The 16,148-nt window shown below is 43.5% G+C and overlaps 1 protein-coding gene across 1 annotated transcript in view; it reads left to right on the forward strand.

Annotated features, from left to right (window-relative positions):
* Nucleotides 1–11,311, forward strand: part of CREG2 (cellular repressor of E1A stimulated genes 2) — a 17,828-nt gene extending 6,517 nt beyond the window's left edge. Inside the window, exons 3-4 of the mRNA XM_009276169.1 lie at nt 9,118–9,231; nt 11,093–11,311. Of these exons, the coding sequence (XP_009274444.1) occupies nt 9,118–9,231; nt 11,093–11,240 (262 nt within the window). The 3' untranslated portion in view covers nt 11,241–11,311. The remainder of the gene's footprint in view (nt 1–9,117; nt 9,232–11,092) is intronic.
* Nucleotides 11,312–16,148: the final 4,837 nt, after the last annotated feature.

Raw genomic sequence — 16,148 nt, forward strand, 5'->3', positions numbered from 1 at the left:
GCCCCCTCCCAGCTTCTTGTGCCCCTCCAGCCTTCTCAGTCGGTAGAGCACGGGAAGCTGAAAAGTCCTTGACTTGCTTGTGTAAGCACTGCTTAGCAACAACTAAAACATCAGTGTGTTATCAACACTATTCTGGTACTAAATCCAAAACACAGCACTGTACCAGCTACTAGGAAGAAAATTAACTCTATCCCAGCCGAAACCAGGAGAGCATGTAACCATACTCTAAATATTGAGCTTACTACTGAATTGAGTACACAGATTCAGAGTCTGATCAGTGCTCCTTGCATTATTTATTTTGTTCTTACATTCAGTTTGTTTTTCATTATTTCTAGAGTTCTCATCTGGAACAGATGATGGCTGGCATTAGTGCAAAGAACAAACAATATGGAGAATGAAAAGCTGGGGCATTTGTTGAGCTGCAGTTTGTGGTTTTGATGATAGCTAGGAGAATGTGAGCAAGCTTTGGGGCTGTCTCACAGCCAGGACACATATGGGCACTAGGACTTTAGCCTTCTTCTTTCCCTTCCCTCTGTAACCAGGGTCAGAAAGGAATTTACATTTTAAACTAGCAACCCGTGAGTGATTTTTACATTTTAAACTAGCAACATCTTAAACTGCAGCCCTGTACAGCATCCTACCGTTACCCCACAGAAAGGTGGGCAGTGCAACAGTGAAGAAAACAAGCAGCGTGTCCGGACCCTGCTGCCAGTGCTTGGGGTTGCCTGTCCCCAGCGCTGCCTGCAGCACTGGATGCGCTGCTGGTAACACAGCCAGCTTGCTGCCTCCTGCCGCGGGCAGCCCAAGCATCCCTTTCGGGGTGCGCTCCGCCTGCTGAGATAGCCAGGCGGTGCCACGCAAACAGCGCGTAGCATCCTTAGTGCAGAGCTTTATGTGGTGGCTCAGGTTTTGTACAGCAGGTTTCTTCCGCTCCTTTACTCACGCCGTACGAGAGGCAAGACCTTTTACTCAGAGTGACCTCAGGTCCTGCTCGTATTAAGACAGTATCTGTGGGGTTTCCTTCACAAAGGGAAGTGTCATTTATAGATGGTTTTAATACCAGAAGTGCTCTTGGTCAAGGGCATCATTAATTGTTTTGGCTTCAAAATAATTACATGAAATAGCTAAATGAATAACGCTCTACATGAGAAAGTTCATGTCCTTGTACGCCAGCAATGAATCTGTAGCTTGTTTTCATGTGGAATTTTATTAGAATTTCATTATTAACCTACTCTGAGTTGTAAGAATTAAAATAAATGTGAAAGCTGGTCGATGCCTGTAGTCAATGCTCCTGGGAGTATGTGGCACTCTCCTGAAAAATGCTTCTGACCTATTGCACGCAAAAGAAATCTCTGGCCTTTAGAAAGAAAACATAGCTGACATTTCAATAGTCTTCTTGTATCTAATGAGTATCAAGTGACTTGTGTGCGTGTACATCAGTTTGATATTAAATTTATTTAGTAGCGAATTTCATTTGTTTTGTTTCTGAACAGACTCAAGTTTCAAACCTTGATAATAAATATTTTCAATTTTGGGGATGTGAGGAATACAGAGCGGCCTTTTTGGTGCTGCAGCCTTAATATTTAATCAGCTGGAGAGAACATGTGAAAAGCCTAAACTAGTAAGAGACGTAACATTTAATAATGAAAGAAAGAGAGCTGCGATGCATCTGAATAGGCACTAATTGCAAGACATTAGGATGCTGCAGCTACAGTCTGGATTCCTCATCTCTGACCTAGAGATTGCCATTTCCCAGAGGGAGACAGGCTGCACTTCTCTGAGGCGGCTCTCTGATGGCCAGGCTACAGAAAGCATTCGTTAGTAGCTACACTGCATCCTATCTGACGGCTGATAAATGGATAATAGAGGCAAGAAAAATTAAATGGTTCAGGGCTATAAATAGACTAAGCTGGCATGTGTATGCCACAGACAAGCTGAAAAGATTGAGTCCCATTCTTACAGCTTTCAGAGGGAGCAAGACCGAGCCCGACGCTAAAGAATAGAGCAGCTATTGTTCTAAACGCATTTCCCAACACACAGGCTGCTCAGAGGATCTCCCTTTCCAAGTAAGCTCCTGGGCCTGCCTCATTACAGCTGCAGTCTGGAAAACAGGCAATGAATGTCAAACATGCATCGCCTCCTTGACATCGGGTTCAGCACATTCGTAGGGACCAGCTGCAGCTTTCTTAGAGAAGGAGCAGTTACACGGCTGCCATGAGCTAGTTTTCACACAAGGGAAAAAGAAAGAAAAGCAACGAGCTTTGGGGTCAGTCCACCGGTTGGTTTTCCTTTGCTATTCGTTTGGAGGATGGTGTTTCAAATCCACACTGCAGACTGCGAGTGATTTCGAGGGACTTGGATTCCTCTCCTGGTTTATGACCTGCATTAGGGGTGGCTCCATCAGAGCCATTTCACCCACCATGCTCATCTACTGCTTGAGGTGGCGGATTGGCATGACCGGGCAGACATCTTCAGTGGATATAAGCTAGCTCCGTAGGCTTCCTAAACTCTGCATTGAAAAGGCTGATGGGAAGCACTGAGCATCTCCAGCGCTTCTGGATACCACCAGGCCACGGGAAGAGGAGAGTAATTCGGTGGGTTAGGGTCCCTGCTGCGTGGTGGATCGACAGCGTGCAAAAAATGCCAACTTCATTCCAGGGCAATCCTGAGAGCCGATAAGCCTGCCATGGGTGGCAGACACAACTTCTGAGATGTCAGTTGGCCATCCAGCGTATAGCTGCCTCTGGGTTTGTAGAGTCACTGTTAATACGAGGATGAATATAACAAAGAAATTTGGCACTGCACCTTCACACAAAGAGAAATGACGCACGCGGAAGACAAAACCTGAATCCAGACATCCCTCAATTTTTGAGATCCACCTCCTGGTTCTGTGGCACAGACACATTTCTAGTTCTGGTATTTATATTGGCCGTTTTTAGTCATATGCAAATAATTATGTCAGTAGCCGTTTCTGAAAAATCTGTATTTAAAAAAATCAGGAAGATACCAAATTAGAAAGTCAAATACGAAACCTACTATCATCATGACCCAATGCACACAATATAACTCTAAATTACTATTTTTTTTCCTGTATTCTTAAATAACCAACTTCCCAAAATCCCTTTCTAGTGAAGTAGTATGTGTTTCTCTGACTCTGTTTACAGAAATAGTTGATACTGTTATTCTTTTTTCCCTGTGAATTGCCTATGGTTAAACTATATAAAAGTTTCCTGTCTGAAACACAGAGTTCAGCTGAAGAAATGAGTTGTTATTGTCGATGAAGACAGACAAACAGACTGACTTCACTTAACAAAGTCTAATTAAAACATTCTAGGAAGGATTATCTTCTAGGAAGAGTGAAATTATTTAAAACACGAAAACAGGTACACTATGAATACAGGCTCACTGAGATGCAGAATAGCCATTGTACCAATACTCTTCAGCTCCCAAGCCTGACTTCAGATTCAGAACAGAAGACTGCTCTTCCAAAAGCAAAAGCAAAGATGTCTTTTAACTATCTTTGCCAGCTCTCAAACACGGCTGATAAAGAAATTCTTGTCAGAATTGGAGCAGGGCAGGGCAAAACTGCCCAGCCGTATCCAGCTGAAGGCCAGCAACAGCTTTTCAGCTTATGAAAATGCTTTCAGCAGAGATTTTGTTTGATGTTCATGCCACGCAGATTAACAGCACCAATACATTATTTCTGCTTCAGAGACTCTGGTAGGTAGTGGTGAGCAAATGAAATGTATGAGGAGGATAACTTGCTTTTCAAAATTAATCACATTTATGAATCAAAATTATAAGCACTTCACAATAATTCTCTGAGGACATAGCAACTCCTCCCTTCCTTTCTGTAGATTTTAGGGGACAAAAATTCCTATGATGTATTGTATATACTAGAAAATAACTCCGAGTCTTCACCTCCTGCCCAGTGTGGGGCTAGGCGAACAGGAGCCCTGCGCAGGGTGACAGGGTGCCTACCTTGCACCCGTGGGAGGTGGCAGGGATGAGCTGTTCCAGCAGCCAGTCCCCACCTCCTAATCGCATGGCTTCGTATGGCTGCTGCTGCGCTGTAGGAAGGTTAGGATGTGTGGAGACAAGTCATTGCCCTTATGCCACACATGAGCTGCATGCTCTGAAGTAGAAAAAAATGTAGGAAAGGTGTTCTCTGGGGCTTTCTTCTTGGCTCTCCGGCTCTCCTTCTCTGCAATAGGAGAAAGCTCTTTCCCAACTTCTTTCACCTCCCATTCTGCTCAAAAATAGAGAGGTAAAAGCAGTGCATTCTCGCAGGGCAGGGAGAACTGCGTTCAGGGGAAATGGGGAGGATTTATGGATCCTGACAGGAAGGATGGAAAGTCCTGTCTCCTCAGGGGATTGGAGGAGAAGGACGGCAGCTCCTCTGTGGGAAAAGGAGGCTGGGGAAGAAGAAAAAGAGAGATTCCCCTCCACAGACCCCTGCTTCCCCACCCCAGTCCCTGGAGCATTACTGAACCCTTTCACCTTCCTCCTACTGATTTCTTCTCGGGGACACCTGGCTCTCCTTCCCAAGTGCCTCCCAAACTCCTGTTTTGCCTGTACTGCTGATCTGTGCCAGATCTGTTTCACCTCACTAACGGACTGCAGAGGCTGAGAATGAAGCTAATACTCAGGGATACTTTTGGTCAGAAACCAGGAGACAGAGCATCGTCAGTCAAAGCAGAGATCTCGGCTGCGAAAGGGAGTTGAGACAAAGTCCCGATATCATCACCTTGTGTGCCAATATAACTGCATCAGCCGGAACTATGGGTTCACTGGATCTGGACTTGGCTAGTTGTTGTATAGGAACCTTCTAATTAAAATCCAGGAGATGGCTAGTGTAGTAAACAATTTAATGAGTAGGTGGCAGTCTTTACTCTGAATCACTCTTGAACCATGACCCAGAAAGCGCGGAAGTGTAAAATAAGTGGGACGTGTTCATCAGCAGTGCGCTTCGTGGCATTGCATCGTTGTTGGGAAACATATTTCACTTGGACACAGACTTCTCCTTAAGCTCTGTAAAGCTGGTACCTTTGTCAGTGAATGCAGCTCATGCGCTCATCTCACATGCTTGGAAGAGACAACTGCCTGGACCGGGTCGAACTCTGCATACCTAGTTTGCTCACCGTAAGCAGAGGAACGGAGACAATCAATTCTTCTCTCTTCACAAATCAGATGAATAATTAAGATAATCTCTCTTAATGCACTGTGTTCTTATGAAATGCATAAACTGAATCTTCTTCCATTTTAATCTGGCTTCCCTCAATTTCTGCAACAAAGTGTACGTACTTTACATAAGCATAAAAAAATAAATGTGTTCCCTATTGCTTGGTCTCCTTCCACAGTCCCTTGCTTTCTCTTCCCCTCAGTTCATATTTTATCATAGCCTTCATGAAATCCTCTCCAGGGAGACAGAGGACCTGATTCTGGTAAAGACAGGGCCTGCGAGGCCACCTCCGGTTCCTTCGACAGAGAGACAGTGTCACTGCCATGCCGTCTCTCCCTCTGGCTCTGCCTCCCCCTCGCCCCCGGTCAGCAGCGCACAAATGTTACACAGAGCCGCTCCTCCGCACCTACTTGTTCTTGTGCCAATAAAGATAAAAGGAACCCAATGACTGAGAGCTGAATATGTGTTTGTTTATACAGAAGGCAAGAAGTGACTAGTGAATGCCTGACTAGACCTCTACAGATGTGAGGGAGGAATATTTTAGTAAATATACCTATTTATCCCTGGTATCCCTTTATTATCTTTAGTAAAAATATGAGATATATCCCTGGCTATATCCCTTTACTCCTAGGAAGCAAAGCCTGCATTTACATTAGTTGCACTGGTAGCACCACTGAACATTCAAGACCCGTTCACAATGGAGTTAGAAGTGGTAGCTCTGACTTTAGTGATTTTTGATGGTTTAAAAAGTATAAAAGTAATCACACATTATTAGGGAAATACTATGCCAAAAACGATGCAGAAACAGATTTACTTCAGAATATGAAGGGCTCCTTTGATAAAGAAAATACTAATGCTAATGTAAGATTAGAATACAAGGTTCCTATTCTGAAACAGAAAACCTATGATAAGAGGCAGCACTAAAAGCAAAGCCAACACAGTAATAACACAGCGTACTGAACTCAAATGTATCATTGTCCTGTTCAGCTCTTCCAAAATTTCATCTAACATAATAATCTCAACAAATAATTTGTTTGCCTCATTTGCCAGAAAAACAGACTGACTCTCCAGAATATTATTCCAATGTGCAAAATTCAGTTTTAATATCTTTTACTGGAAAAATAGTATTAGTATTGTGTGTGTCGATCAGTGTAACACCCTGACTCACGAGAACATAGAGAAAACTGCAAACAGAAAAAGGAGTCAGGGAAAAAAACAGAAATAAAACCATTCCAGATATGGATGCACAGTGTGTGTCACGAGAACATAGAGGAAACTGCAAACAGAAGGAGGAGTCAGGGAAAAAAAACAGAAATAAAACCATTCCAGATATGGATGTACAGTGTGTGGGTTTTGTTGTCAGCCAAATATGTAGAGAGCAGTTTTTCCTGTAAATCGGGGAGGAGTCACATCTGACACTAGTCCTGTCAGGCAAAACCCTCTCAGCAAAGGCAGGCAGGATTCACTGCTTAACCACAGCAAGGTCAGGTCTATTGCCTACTCAAAATCAGTGAGTACACTTTTAGAATAAACAGGTATTTGCACAAAAAGATCAAATAATTGTAATTCGAGAAGGTGTCAGACCAAAACCTCTCACTGCTCCTGCTCCTGCTCACGCCCAAATCCACCACCTTGATCCACTCTGTGAAATGCAGACATCCTTTAATAACAATCCCTTTCTAATTCCTCTCTGAAAGTAATTAACAACATCTTACTGAGGAGCTTTACCCAAGAAAGGCACTTGCAAATACTCCTGCCTTTCCTGGCTCTTCAGTTGTTTTACGATACTCTTAGGCTGCGGAGGAAATGGTTTCATACACACAGATATACAGTTATTAGTTTAAAGCAACCTTCTGAACTGAAGTTTTGCTAGTGAGAAGTCCCTTCCCTCCCATATTTTTAAGAATCATGTAGTTAAATATATAAAGCTATGCAGAGGGTGTTGATACAGTATTAAGACTAAGCACAAAAGATAACAATAGATCAGGAGATCACTTCAAATGGACTTTAAGACTGCTATCCAGGGCCAACAGTTGGAAGAGTGTGGATCTGCACTGTCCTGGCTGCTGGACACGCAGGCCCTCGGCTGACACCCTTTGTCTGTAGGATTCAGCTCCTCTCTCTACAGCTGCATACACTGTATTCGCCTGTATTTATTCGTGTTTTGGTGGGTGAGCTTCTCGTTGGACCGTGGACGCTGCACGGCCACACAACACCCAAAGCCTATGCAAAAGAAATGCCAGGAGCTACGGGTGTCCCCGGGCCATGGACCTGTGCTGCTTAGGGACAGGACGCTCTCAGGCCACTGTAAGCCAGCTGTGAAACTGCATCTTCAGCATGCCGTAGGAGTTAGCTCTGAGGATCTACAGCGTGCCAAGGTGACTACGCAGACAAGTTTGTACTCTGAATACACACTGATAGAAATAAACCCAGTGCCAGGGTAGGGAATGCAGATTTTCAGGTACTCAGAACACCATTCATTTATTACTTCATAATTAAAAAAATGTACTAGAGAAAATTAGACCATTATTTATTGATGTGAACAGAAAGTTTGAGCTTGATCTTTGGCAGCTGCCCTTCCTCCCATGCAGAAAGCGTGGTAGAGGAAAAAGAGTACGAGTGGAGTTTGTCCAGAGGTCGTTAAGCTGAACACCCCCTTCAGACAACTGCTGCTCCAGACTGAACAGGATGCTGAAAAAACATCCCAGAGATGATGTGACTGCAAATGGCTCTTTGAAGCTCAGGCTACAGACGGTGCCAAGTGCTTACCGGGCATAGCTGAGTATCAATCAGCCCGCGATACTTCCTTGCGTATCTCCGTTCATGGCTCTATCTATAAAAGCAGGTACTTTATCCAGTGAGCTACACGGTCTTTCATAACCATCTGTGGGGAATCTGCAGGTGTTAAATTAGCTGCAGGAGGATGCCCATATGTTTCCTGCATGCAATAGACACGTATTGAGAATTACAACCAAAAAAACCCCAACATTGCAGATTGCATGCAGTTAAGGCTAACGGGCTCAAGCCAAGATCTTTAAGTAAAATCGCACACAGATGAGATGTAATTTGCTGTGATTTGCTGCTTCCGATTAAAACACAGAGAAGAAGAAATGCAGTCTTGTTTTCCTAATGTAGTTTTTCGGGCTTATGTTCTTGTGTGGGGAGACAGTCCTGTGAGATACTGAGCAGTCTCAAACTGCTGGCAATGGGACTTGGGGCTGCTCAGCACTTGCCAGGATGAGGCCTTTGCAGTCATTTCATACAACTTTTTTTTTGTGACTGGTCAATTTACTGTTGATTTATATCCTTGTATTGTATATGTCAGAGTCAGCAATTGCCCCGCAGCTACTAATGGGAGTTATTTATTATTACTGTGTAGAAAGAGCCAAAAAGAAACAAGTACCTTCCCTGTCTCAGTCTGAAGGATGAAGGCAGTTGGAGAATTTTTTTTAATAGACCTTACTTGTCTCTTTGGTGTAAAGCAGTTGAAAAATGGGTAAAAATGAACAAGAATTGAGTTTCTAGGATAGGCATAAGGAAAAGACCTTATGTTTTACACACAAATACATGTATGCACGCTTATTTTGTAGGCATAGGCACAGACTAACCGTCTCACTAGTTCTCTTCAGAATCCTGAATTGAGGTCTGTACATATGTCTGGGAAAACTGCCATTTTCACATTTTTTACAATCTAACATATATTAATCCAGTTTTTAAGAGCATAAATTAAGATTAAGCAAATCTCTACAGCAGAGGTCTCTTTCAGGTGAGTATTCCTTCAAGAGCCCCCCAATGTTACAGCTGGGTGTAGAAAAGACCTGCAAGGCTTGACAAAATACCGCAGCTTTTTATATGCGAGCAGGAATTCGTATTTCTCCAAAACCCTTAACAAAGAAACCAAGCTATTACACATGAGCATTTTTCTCTGTGCACAGAAAAAATGTAATTGATCCGGAGGATCCAAGGTGCGCCAGGCTGACTCTCACGGGACAGATGGTCACAGTGCCTCCGGAGGAAGTGGAATTTGCCAAGCAAGCAATGTTTTCCAGGTCTGTATGTAACAGTAGAGTGCAACCCACAGGTTTGAGACAAATATACGGATGTGGCCGTTTGGTACGGAAAATCTGAGAAGTAACAAGCCTCATTTTTACTTTGGGGCCACGAAGCATGTTGGCCTCTGTGTGGCTTGGAACGACAGGCAGAGCTGTGTGACCTCCTTTTAACTCCTGAGGCAGCAAAATACGGAAATGCAATTAGTCAGTGTTGGACTCTGGTAAGGCACGTGCTTTATAATCTGGGGATTACGAAAATATTTCACCTGGCTCCAAGGAGAGATTCCATAAATCCAGGGTGTATTTGTTACCTTTAATGATTCTTCCCCACCTTAGGACAGGTAGTGCTCTTCAGCCACAGCCCCCCACTTGGAGACAGAGCAGAGCTCTGCTGCCTTTGGACTCGCGCCTGTTTGCAGGGTGGAGCTTACAGGTTTTATTACCTCTCCTGACATACCACGACAACTGCTACCAAAGCCGTAATACTTACAGAACAGTCTCCCGTGAACAGATGTTAAGCACAACCCGGACACATACACACACACCCCATGCTCTCCAGTGGGTCTTCAGAATAACAGGCGTGAAAAGCCCGAACCTTAGCTGGGGCACTCCAGTGGGTCTTCAGAATAACAGGTGTGAAAAGCCCGAACCTTAGCTGGGGCACGCGCCTCCCACACAGGCTGCCAGGGATGGTCCTCCAGGCGTACCCTGCCTGGTCAGTCAAATACCACCGGGAAATTGGGATGATCTGGGATCCAAAACAGCCCAGAGGCAATATTTGCTCTAGCCTGCTGGAAGGGGTTAGGGTGGGACACTGTCAGCGGGTGTCCCATCAATAGCAAAAATGGGACCAGGGATAGACGAGGGCTATACTGGCACACAAGCCTTTTTTACAAACTTTGCAGAAATCAGATTCCTACACGAGCCAGAGTCCGCCAGCACCTTGGCAGCGGATGCTCCACTGTCAGGGAGCAACAGTCTGACCAACACGGTGAGGGCTGCCGGGGCTCACCCCATCCAACACCGGCAGCAGCTGGAGCCACTTCCCAATGCCACAGTTGTGGGTGCTCTAAGGGACAACTCAGAGAATGGTGGAAACCCCAGCTCAACCCAGAGGTTGCCAAACCATCCTCTGCAGGGTCCTCTGCAGGGGCAGAGGGGCACTGGGCCAACCCTGCCCCGACTTGCACCGCTTTCCCCCGCGCTCCTGTGAGCACTGCGGCTCGAGCTGTTGTATCCGCTCTGTGCACCGCTGCCGAGCATCCCACAGCATCCCCTGCAGGGGCACTCACGGGGGCTTGGGGACCAGACGTCTGCACCCAGTATTGCTGGCAAGGAGGGTCTCTTCGAGCTAGCTGTAAGGGCAGGCCCAAGAAATGAGACAGAAATAGAGGACGAGAAGGCTTTAGCAGGTAACAGCTCGAAGAGGCTGTGCTCTGCCTGCTAGTCAGTTTTATTAACTCTCCTGCCGTACCACAACAACTGCTACCAAAGATGTAGTATTTTCAGAACACTGTTTCATTTGAACAGATACAAGCATAACCCTGACACACGTTCAGAGAATCTCCTCCAACTGTTTTTCACTTACTTAGAGACCAAACAACATGTGCCTTTAGAGATGGGGTTCTGCAATGGGGGAAGGTGGTGTTCGCTGGCTGCCTTCGTTGCAGTTCTCGCCAGACTGGGGTGTGGAAGATCATAAACCTTACTGCAAGGGAGGGCAAAAAAGATGAATGGTGGTGGTTCTCAGATCTCAGGTTTCACTCTGGCTGAGCACACTAGGCTGAATTAAAAAGCAGACTATGCATATGCTTTGGCACGTCTTGTAATTTTTTTTTTCTTTTCTTTGTCCTTCCAGGCACCCGGTAGTAAGAAAGTGGCCTCGCAGCTATGAGTGGTTCTTCATGAAAATGAACGTTGAGCATATCTGGCTTCAAAGCTGGTATGGAGAAGTTTCTGCCATTGCAGTAGAAGAGTATTTAAAAGCAGTTCCAAGTAAAGGATGATTGAATGGGCTTCTAGATAGAGATCTTCTGAGTTTCCTTTCCAAACACTTTTAAAATTTCATGCTGGATGGTTACTTTTTTTTTCCCCCCAGGCTTCAAAATAGCCCTGTCTTACATGGAGCAGAGCGAAAATAAACCAACACAGACTTTCAAATTATAAAGGAGAAGTGGATACTAGCCCTACCCTGCAACATACAAATGTGTCGTTTCAAACAGGCAACGCATCGCCTTGAATGCTGCTTAAAAATGATTTGTATCCGTTTGTTTTGACTTTTATTGCTGTGCACCCACAGGGAAACTACAGTATGTGCTAAATATAATGTTCTGATTTACAGAAAAAGCAAATTGCCTACTCAGAACCCTCTATGCATTGTGGAGGTATTACTGCTGCTTGGTCTCCCTTGATTTCATGCATTGTGTATTACTGCTGCTTGGTCTCCCTTGATTTGTAAGTACTCAAAGATAAATTAATAGCTGCAAATTTAGATATTTAAGTTTTAAAAAAATATTTTGCTAAAGCTGTCCTCATTTGCTAACTTATATTTTCTACATGTGCTTTTCCCTAATTATCTAATTTGATATTTCACTTGGAAGTTGAGTAGAAATTCTCTCTTTTAGTAGAAAAAATGCGATCAGCTCAAACAACACGGCTCCAGTATAACTTGTCTCTCACTGACACAAAGCTGATTAAACACATTAAGGGCACAAACCAAATCAGCCCCACAAGGATTATCCCAATGCAAGTATAAACATTCTCATAAGAAGAATTTAAGTAAATGTTCTCAGCTAGCCTGTTCCTGTAATGAGACAGGAAAAGTATTTTTAATGGCCTGTAGTCCCAATTTTTTTGCATCCCTTCTCCAGCCACTGTTTTATTTTTAATTCATTTGTGCAACACATTTTTGTAAACCACCACTAACTCGCCTAGGGGTGGAGCCAGTCCCTTAACTCTGTTTCCTCACCAAGTTTTAAAGGGCTTGTTCATGAATTTATTTTTCAAAGAAGCCTAAAGATAGGTAGATATTTCAGGCCATGTAAAACTCATTTTCCTAGTGTGGAAAGTGCAAACTTTGTTGCAAACACATTATGAATAGGCATCTCGTGATAATACCAAAAGAGTTCAAAGGTATTTTATTCACCTTCAGCCCTTTCTTTAGATGTCTTGGTAAACTTATTCTGCAGTTCCTAAGGATATCACAGAAAGAAAGGTCCCACGGCTAACCAGCCAAGACATTACGCAGTTTGCAAATTATACGGCTGTTCTCCCTGTTACATTAAGAAAGCGACACGTTGAGATGGGGTTTCTGTGCCTGTGGGGAAGGTCTTCCAGCATCCCTGGGAGGGCACCCGAGCTCTGGACACCAGCCTGCACCGTGAGCTGGGACTTTTAAAACTGAGTTCAACAGGCAGAGCACTAGACCCTGTAAGGGAATCTCCACAGGTCTAACATTTCTGTGCAACTTTAGTTACATGTTTCATTATCCCACTTCACTACGATTCCCAGAGACACCTGAACTGCCACTTATCTCCCCCCGCCCCTAAACACACACACAAACACAGATTAAGCAGATCCAGTGTACAAGCTTAATGTTTAAACAAGCTGAAGAAGACAGGAAGATTTTAGAAATGCTGCTGTTACTATACTCACAACATCACTTACATCCTTAGACAGCCTGGTAACGGTGACATGGTCCTATGTCCTATCCGTTAACTTACTAACACTCTTGCCTTAAAGCAGTAAGGGATTGTATCAACGATGTTTAGGAGAGCTTCAGCTGTTTAAGAAGTTAGTGCGCACTATGACAGGTTTTGAATTTACACCACCCTACCTGCTATAGGCTGCCTCCTGCACACCTAGATTAATTGGAGAAGCTTCTGTATTGTACATTGACACATTAATCAAGCAGCTTTTCTATACGGACCTGCCGTGAGGCTCTCGACAGAACCTCAAAACATGAAACGGCAATGGCATGTAAAGTGACAAAAGGGGCTTCAGGTAGAAATGCCGTCTTAAATCACCCGTTCTCATTTCATGCTTCCTTCTCTCAAGGAATAGCTACCATAAAAGTCCTTGAAAGTCTGTGGAAATTCATCAAAAATATGACCTGCAGGTTTTGAATGGAATTTTCTGGAGCAAAAAAAGGGGAGGAGATGGTAGTTTGCTTAACTGGGCTTTATGTTATTAATTCTATAGTAGTTCCAATTTTTGTTTAAACTGACAAATGTCTCAAGTGACATTGGTCATCACGTGGCAAGTGATGTTTGTTAAAGCTTTTAACCCGAAGAGTGTAACTGAGATATCATGATAAAATCATAGTTCCTTGAGACTGTAAAGGGTCTGACCTTGCTTCAGTTCAAGTCAATAGCAAAAATCCTATTTATTTGTTGTGCTTTAACTACTAGATCAAATAAGCATTTTTATAAAAGGTCTTGATAAGCCCTTATGAATTTGTTAAGCATTTCAACTAGCTGATGTGTAATTTATTTCCATGTGTTCGGTATTTTAGTTATTTCTGTAGCTTCCCCCAAAAAGCTTGTTGTGCAATGTGTATTATTTAAAACTTTAACTGTGGTTTTGCAATATTTAAGAGACGCATTTAGTCATGTCTGTATACTTGCTGAAAAAAGGAAGACAAAGTTCTAAACTTGGGTTCTCACTTTTTGCTAATTTGTGCAAATGTAATGCATGTACAGGATTTAAGCACAGCTAGTTTGAACTGCTGTTCTTATTTAACCAAAGAATGCTCCATTTCTGATGAAATTTTCATCACTTCGGTGGATGAAATGCAACCTGTCTGGTTTCTGGATGTGTATTGCAATCTGCAATGTATAAAGATACTGAATGTTGTTAACAAAATGCCTACCGAGAAGAAATGCAAATAAAACAAATTTCGAACTGGAAACTGCAGTTAGGATATTCTTGAGTCTGCAGTACAGCATTAGCCAGAGTAACTGACCTTTTGCTGACAGCCATTAGAATTTCTATCTGAACTGAACATCTGCTTTTTTTTTTTGTTTTCCTGAACCAAGCTAATTTCTCTCAAAATACTTCTGGGAATTGAGACTCAGATCTGCGTCTGTACGGCCTCGCTTTTCTCTGGGGAGAAAAGTCTCAGCAGGCACCTTCCATCTTTCCTTTGTCTTCTCATTACTGTCAGCTTTGCTTTCACCGTGGCAGTTAAACGTCAACGTTTGCTCTTCTTTTATGCACGTGGGGACTGAGCACTCACCTCTCAGGTGTGCATTAATGGTGTTTTGGAAGTCTCCTCAGTGCTATTTTTTCCCTTGCTAGCCTTGCTCTTACAAGTTCTTGTTACAGCTTGTTCTCCGCTGTCTACCTTCCCCTGGCACGTTTTCTTAAGCCAAGGCTGGCAATTTACCTTTTCATCTTGCTTTCCCGCACCATCTCCTTTCAACAAAATCCAAGCTCTCCCACTAGAATTCCCACTTCATATCTGATAAAGGTTATAGGAAACAGCCTGTGTTTCCTATTTACGCCTTACAGTCTTTTTGGACTGCATTCGCTGTGAGGACTGTGACAACAGTTTCCTAACCTGTACAAATCACAGTCAACATCAGTTTCCTATTTCCAGTGACTCCATATTCTTAAAAGAACATTTCCTGCAGCTATTCTTTTCCTTTGTACCGACTCTTTTCACTTTTATCCCATTTCCGGAGTGATGTCTGTTCTGATTACAGTAAGAGTCTTTCACTATTTTTACCAAAAAAATTCTCATTTGAACAACATTTCTGGACTCAATAAAGTACTGTCACTTTTTTTGATCTGCTTTTTGCCAAACACTGAATTCGTGCTCCTTCCGAATTGCCTGTCACTTGCCGCCCTCCAACACGGCTCATGCTTTAGCTGCCTCTACTCTGCCACCACCTCCACACACCCTCTCCCATCTAACATTCTCCTGCTCCTCTGTTGCCTTCTCCTCTTTTTCCTGATTTTTTCTTCATTAACTCTAGTTCCTCTGTGTTCTTCCCTCAAATTCCAATTCCCTCTCCGCAGCCCCTTCGACATTACTTTGTCTGCTCAGTCTTGGCTGTCTTCTTGATTTTGCTACTTTAATCTTGTTCTCACAACGCTCAGTGCCTTTGGAGAGAGTCCTAACACTGCCAAGTATTTTGGGAGAATGCTAAAGAGTTACTTTAAAGAATACTTTGGAGTTGAGATTTATTTATTTATTTATTTTCTTTATTTAAACACCAACTCCGGAACAGAAATGGGAACATATTGGCCTTGGTGCCAACACAGAGTAGGGCAGTTCACCGAGCTCAGGGCTTTTGTCTGATGAGACCTTCTGCACAAACTATTCCAGGCTCTACTAGACCCTGTCTGCGTCAGCAGCCACAACATATAACCACGAAGGAATCAGGGATCAGTCAGGAAGAAAAGGGCACTGCCGAAGTTTGACAGCGCTGTCTGATGACATAGGTTAACAATGTATGACCACACAACTGTTGACTTCTGAAGGAAAAACGGGCGTATGAGACCATTCAAAAAAGACTGGTAGCTGGTGAAAATAAGTGATCTATTTCAGAAGCTGGAAAAAGGTACAGATGTCTTGTACGAAAAAATAGGTAAGACTTTAAACATGTCTATTTAAGAAGAGGTATATATCAAATATTTCTATTTAATGGAAAACAAATCCATGAAACAATTATGTTTATTCAGCACCTCTCTCTCTTATTTCAATACATTTTTCTCCAGGTTTTTTTTTTTACGTGGTACTGACCCTCTTACCGTTTTTCATCCTTCTGAAACGAGCTCCCCTCAGTGTAACAGCACAGGCGCCTTCCGTATCTGGACTTTGAGCGGCTTTGTTCCCTTTCCCCGGCGTGGCCGCACACCACTCTCTTCCCGGCTGGCTTCCGACCACCCCTTCTCCCCGTCCGCTCTTG

Source organism: Aptenodytes forsteri, unplaced genomic scaffold (assembly GCF_000699145.1).
Source record: "Aptenodytes forsteri isolate BGI_AS27 unplaced genomic scaffold, ASM69914v1 Scaffold96, whole genome shotgun sequence".
Taxonomy (NCBI): domain Eukaryota; kingdom Metazoa; phylum Chordata; class Aves; order Sphenisciformes; family Spheniscidae; genus Aptenodytes; species Aptenodytes forsteri.